We start from the raw sequence: 6000 nt of genomic DNA on the forward strand, positions 1-6000 counted from the left end.
ATACAGGGCATTTTGGAGGCTGCAGCACAAGTTCTGAGTCATCAGGGGAAACCCTAAAATCACTTAGAACTAACCTGGCTAAGTCAGGATGGACAGTGGGTTTGGCCAAGCAGTGGACTGTAGCCCATGAATGTGAATGTGGAGGACAAAGTGGTGTCTAAGCCTGAGGCTCGGCAGTCTCACACTCATTGTAAACCTGCAAAATGTGTAAACCTGACCCTTCCCAATTAGCCCTGCATGTCAGACACATCCTGGCGGCTCCGACCTCCCAGCTGGATCAGGCAGCAGGTCAGGAAGTCCCTTGCAAGATTTACTAGTAACAGCTGCTTGATGTCTCTCTCCCTGGCTCCCGTGAAGATGGCTCTGTGCACTGGCAGCGGCCTGGGAAGGAGGCCAAGGCTGATCTCCCGTTCCATCGTTACCGAGCTCCCTCTGCGGAAGTGGAGATGACGGCCTACGTGCTCCTGGCTCACCTTTCCTCGCAGCCAGCCCCTGCCCAGGAGGAGCTGGCATTTGCATCCCTTATTGCTAAGTGGATCAGCAGCCAGCAGAATCCCAATGGAGGCTTCTCCTCTACCCAGGTGAGCTGCTTCCCTCCAGCCACCTCACACGTCCCGGTCAGAAGACAGGAATTGATGGAGAGCCAGGAGGGAGCACAGAAGTTTGGTCAGGAAGGTGGGAACTGTAACCCTGCAACAGATCCATGCAGTGCCTCCCATGGTTGTCAAGTTCCTGAGAGGCTACAGACAAATCTGTCAGGGAGTGCCCCTGGGAAGGGAAATATGCTGAAGCTGCTCTTTCCCTGTGTCTTTTTTTCTCAACATTGGAGAAAGTGAGGATGGAGGGGAGGGAGCCAGCTGGCATAAAGGGCAGGCTGTAGGAGGACAGGCTGTGGAGAGGCTAATTGCATCCCCTGCTGGGATGCTGGGACTCATCTCTTTCAGGACACAGTGGTGGCTCTCCAAGCCTTGTCCCTGTATGGAGCTGCCACCTATGCCAGGAGCGGGGCAGCTTCCAAAGTGGCCCTGCGATCTGGAGGGGACTTCCAGCAAGACTTCCAAGTGGATCCCAGCAACCGGCTGCTGCTGCAGCGCGTGCCCCTTCCCCACGTGCCAGGGGAGTACGGCGTGGAAGTGTCTGGTGAAGGATGTGTCTACCTGCAGGTGAGGGTGCTGGGGACAGCTGGCAGCTGGGAGGGGAGCCCCTGGCCAGGCTGGAGAGGATGGAATCATAGGATCATCCAGGCTGGAAAAGAGCCTGAGATCATTGAGTCCTTCCGTTGTAGTAGAGGAGAGTAAAGAACAGGAGAGAGGGGAGAAGCGGATGGCTGTGGGTAAGGGGAAGAGGATAAAAAGAGTAGAGGAATGTGGAAGAGAGAGGGGGTGAAGGGAAGGTGGGAAGGGAAGGCTGTGCAGTGTGGAGGAGCTGTGAGAAGTGGGAGGCTGGGTGTGAGAGGATCCCCTCTGTCCCACGCTGAGCACGCACACACACGCTCACACAGAGCTGCTGCTGTCCCCTAGACAAGCCTGAGGTACAACGTGCAGCCCACGCAGGAGGAGGCGCCCTTCATGCTTCACGTGCACACAGTGCCAGAGGCGTGTGTGGACTCCAAGGCTCACAAGGTCTTTGACATTGGCATCAATGTCAGGTGAGTCTGCGTTTCGGTCTGAGCTTTCCTCTGGAGCCTTGGGAGCTGGGGGAGGTCTGGTTGTTCCCAGGGTGAGGCAGTCTGAGAGTGCAGCACATTCCAGGGATGGTGGGCAGGAGGCAGCTGTTCTGTGAGGAGAAACTCTGGAGGAAGCACTTGTCCTGCTGTGTGGGCAGCCCAGGGCTGGGCTCGTGGGAGGCCGCGTGGATGACTAGGAGAACCTGGGACAGCTGGAGAAGAAGGTGCTGGTCTGCCAGGACTTAGTGGGGTGCCAAATGTTATGAAAAAGTTTGAAGTGTGCCCAGCTCTGGCTGATGTACTCTGGATCTTTGTTGCTTGGTTTCTCAGTTACACAGGGCAGCGCAATGTCTCCAACATGGTGATTGTTGATGTGAAAATGCTGTCAGGATTTGTCCCCTTGAAGTCCTCAGTGAGGAAGGTAGGAGCCTATTTGTCATACAAGCAACATTGAATCATAGAGTCATTAAGATTGGAAAAGATCTCCATATGCAACCTTCCACTGAATATCACCGTACTATTTATTATTATATCACGAAGTGCCCCATCTACGTGTTTCAAAATTATTCCAGGAATAGTGACTTCACCTGTTTCCCACAAAGCCTGTTCCAATGCTTTATCCCTCTTTCAGTGAAGCAATTTCTCCTAATATCTAACATGAATCTCCCCTGCCACAACTTGAGGACATTTCCTCTTGTTCCTATACTATTTGCCTGGGAGGAGAGACTGTCACTCGCTGTGCTGCAACCTCCTTCTAGGGAGTTGTAGAGAGCAACAAGGTTCCCTCGAGCCTCCTTTTCTTCAGACTAAACAATATCAGTACCCTCAGCCACTCCTCATAAGACTTATATTCCAGTCACTTTTCCAGGATCATTGTCTTTCTTTAGAGTTTCTCCAAGGTCAGAAGTGAGGGATCCAAAACTGAGTGGGAATTAAATGTGCAGCATCACCAGTGCTGAATACAAAGAGAAAATATCCACTTTCTTATATTCAAGACACCTTTCAAATGTCTGTAGCAAATGACAAAGCTTCAGCTTGATTTTGTCACTGTCATTTGCACATTTGACATGTACCATATTCTCTTTTCGTACATGGCTTAAGGCCAGCACAAGGGGAGAAGATGTGATCAGTCTGAGAAAAAATAGGATAAGTAATTTTTTCTTTAGATTGATGGTGGGCACTTTTATTTTCACAGTGTCCCAACAGCTCCCCATAAACATTGCTTGTGCATAGCACATTAAAAAATAGTGTTGTTTCCTTTTTCCCTTTGCTGATATAAAAACATCTTATAACATCATGACTCTAGGTGTTGGGTAGCTGTTTGAGATGCTGATTAGATGCATGGACTGGAAAATAAAGGTGGTGCAAAACTAGTAGGCCAGAAGGAACATCTTTTCATTTAATCATTCCATCACTGTGTTTGATCCAGTGCTGAAGCTCTTCTGGAGCCAGGTTGTACTTCTTCAGCCAGCCTGGTGAAGGGAGGGCTGGAGACCATGATACTTGTGTGGCACACCCAGGTGGCATTTCTGTGCTGCTGGCTTAGTTCCCTGAGTACTGCAGTATTCCATCCAGAGTACATCCCACCCACGGGGCTGTGCAAGGGGCACAGGGAGGCCACCTTCAGTGTAGTAAAATCTTGGTCTTCTTTCTTCAGCTGGAAGTCCACCCTATTATTGAGCGCACAGAGCTGAATACCAACCATGTTCTACTATACCTGGAAAAGGTGAGGATGAGGCAAAAACACAGGCAGTGGTAATTTTGGTGGCATAGAGCAAAAATCTGGGATTCAAAAGTACCATCGCTCTGCTAAGAATGGGACTGAATATTTTACTGTCTTTTTCTGACTACAAACTCTTAAGGTTTTAGACTTAATGCTACTTCTATCCCAGCCCTCAGCCAGCATTCCCTCCACCCTATGCACAATTTTCCCGACAAGAAGAGCCTCCCCGAGGGTGGGGAATGGTGCTAGGGTTTGCCCCTGCCCCTCAGCCAGCCCTACAGCTTTGTGTCCCCCCAGAGCATGGGGGGCCAGGGAGAGTGTGCGAGCTGGGGGTCAGCACAGAGGCACAGGGCAGCCCCTGCAGTGCAGAGCCCCCCTGAGCCTCTACTGCTTCCCTTCCCCAGCTGGGCAGGGAGACCCTCAGCTTCTCCTTCACCGTGGAGCGGGACATCCCCGTGCGGGGCCTGAAGCCAGCCCAGGTGAAGGTCTATGACTACTACGAGACAGGTGAGTGCCAGTAGTGCCCGTGGGAGAGAGGCTGGGCAGGGGGACACACGGAGGGGCACGGGAGCTGTGGGGACCTGCAGCTGGCACTGCCACCCCAGCCCTGCCCTGAGCTCTGGGGGTGCAGAGGGACTGGGGTAGAGCCATGGGTGCTGGGGGTGCTGTGTTCATTTCTGGCCCTGCAGTGTGGCCGTGCCTGTGCTTCCAGGCAGACCTGCTGCTCCGTGAGCCTCTGCTGTCCTGGCTGATGTGCCAGGGGGGCAGTGACAGAGCTGTTTGTCCTCACCTCAGCCTAGTGTGCTGGGAGGAGGTGTCTGAGCAGCCCCTGGCTACACTGGCATGGAGACCTGCTGGAGCTGCCTGTGCAGGTGGCTCTGGCTTGCTGCCACTGCCCCAGACAGGGCTGGGACTGGGGCTCCCTCCATCCCAACTGGGATCTCTGGGGGAAACTGGGGATGGAGGCACCAGCCTGCTGCGGGGTTCTGGGAAAGGCATCTCTGTGGCACCCATCCCTCTGCCAGCAGTGCCAGGGGTCATGAGAGCTCACTCTCCCTTCCCTTCTGTTTTCCAGATGAGTTTGCCACACAGGAATACAGTGCTCCCTGCACCTCAGGTAGGTGCCCACAAAAAACTGAGATGCTCCAGCAGGGACTGTTGCAAGTTGTCTTGAACTAGAGTCTTTCTTGTTTCCTGGTGTTTCCTTTGCCTGTGTCTACTCTCAACATTTTTTCCACTGGGCCTACTGCAGTCCCCATGTCAGTACAGAAGAAAGCAATGCTGCCACCCAGCTTCCTCTGTAAGATCAGATACAGCTTTCATGTTCCTTCTTTGCATATAGCAATCTCAGTATTACTGCCTTTGTTTGTACAGTGGCAATTGCCTTTTCCTGTGTTATCGTCACTTTATGCAAATACGATTCAAGTCTCCCTTTGGATAGAGCATCACACTCAGCCTTTTAGGGCCACATCTGCTATGCTGCAGACATTGACAGGTACTGAGGAATTGTCTCCCAGATAGCTTGGTGAAATGTTGATGTTACTCACATCTCTTTAACAAGGGCCTTTCAAACTCTTCCCATGTTAATTTTGCTTTCCCATGGGAAATGCAGTTGCTGAGAGAGAATGTGTGCTTGGATAGCTCATGTATTTCCAGGACAAATCTGCCTCCCCTCTCTGTAGCATAGACATTTTGAATGTGTCCAGTCATTCCCATTCTGTAATCTGTCTGCAACTGGGCATTTTTAGGTGAAGAAGGTTCTCATAGTTTAACAGGCTTGAACTCACATAGCCACCAGAACGCAGCGATATCTGGATATCCCTCACCAGAATATTTATCTCACTTTGTCCCTTTCCCACCTCCAGACGAGGCTGAACAAGGAAATTCCTGAAGAATGCATCTTGTTGGAGCCCTGCTGTATCAGCTCATGTGTCTCTGCCCCTAGAAGATCTTGTTAAGGGAGGGGTATTGAAATGCAAAACACAAGCAACACTATAAATAAATTAATTCTTGTTTCTCATCGGATGTCTCTGGCCTTGTTTTCTGTTACTGTTACACTTGTGTCTCTTCCTATCCATGTCATGGCCTGAGATTTCAATCCAGAGCCATCCATGGCAAGGTGGTGTTTGGGAACTCCTCAGGAATACCAGAAGGCAGACAGCTTTTGGGAGATTGTGGGTTGGGAGATTTTTCTCCATACTTGCCAGTTCTCTAAGGAGAGAGGACATCGTATCTCACCCATTGTGTGCTGGAAGTTTGTCCCTCTGCCTTTACAGAAGGTGTTTTCTGCAAGGTGATCCTTGGACATAAATCTCTGATCACATACTGCCTTTGATTGCACTGTGAAATCACTGCTGTGATGTTCAAGGACACTGTCCTTGATGTTCAAGAACCTGTCCAATCTGATCTTTTGCAGCAGCCCAGATAGCAGTGAAGACCTGTGGACTTTCCCATTCTATCAGGGTCTGCTTGTTTCTAAGCAGCTAAAGTGAAATCAGAGAGGGACTGGGAGGGACTGACCTTTAGAGTGTCATTCATATAATTTTTTAGGTTGGAGAAGGCTTTAAGGCCAAGTCCTACCATTAACCCAGCATTGCTCGGTCCACTGCTA

General features: G+C 51.0%; 1 protein-coding gene across 2 annotated transcripts in view; it reads left to right on the forward strand.

Annotated features, from left to right (window-relative positions):
* A2M (alpha-2-macroglobulin) overlaps positions 1–5409 on the forward strand; it is a 29460-nt gene extending 24051 nt beyond the window's left edge. Inside the window, exons 29-36 of one of the 2 annotated variants that reach the window (XM_030268194.4) lie at positions 358–581; positions 945–1163; positions 1521–1648; positions 1997–2087; positions 3324–3392; positions 3794–3896; positions 4465–4506; positions 5255–5409. In XM_030268194.4, coding sequence (XP_030124054.4) covers positions 358–581; positions 945–1163; positions 1521–1648; positions 1997–2087; positions 3324–3392; positions 3794–3896; positions 4465–4506; positions 5255–5280 — 902 coding nt within the window. In that variant the 3' untranslated portion in view covers positions 5281–5409. Of the gene's footprint in view, positions 1–357; positions 582–944; positions 1164–1520; positions 1649–1996; positions 2088–3323; positions 3393–3793; positions 3897–4464; positions 4507–4641; positions 5200–5254 lie in introns of those variants that run through there. The other variant, XM_072926405.1, reaches the window with a different exon arrangement.
* Positions 5410–6000: the final 591 nt, after the last annotated feature.

Source organism: Taeniopygia guttata, chromosome 1, assembly GCF_048771995.1.
Source record: "Taeniopygia guttata chromosome 1, bTaeGut7.mat, whole genome shotgun sequence".
NCBI lineage: Eukaryota > Metazoa > Chordata > Aves > Passeriformes > Estrildidae > Taeniopygia > Taeniopygia guttata.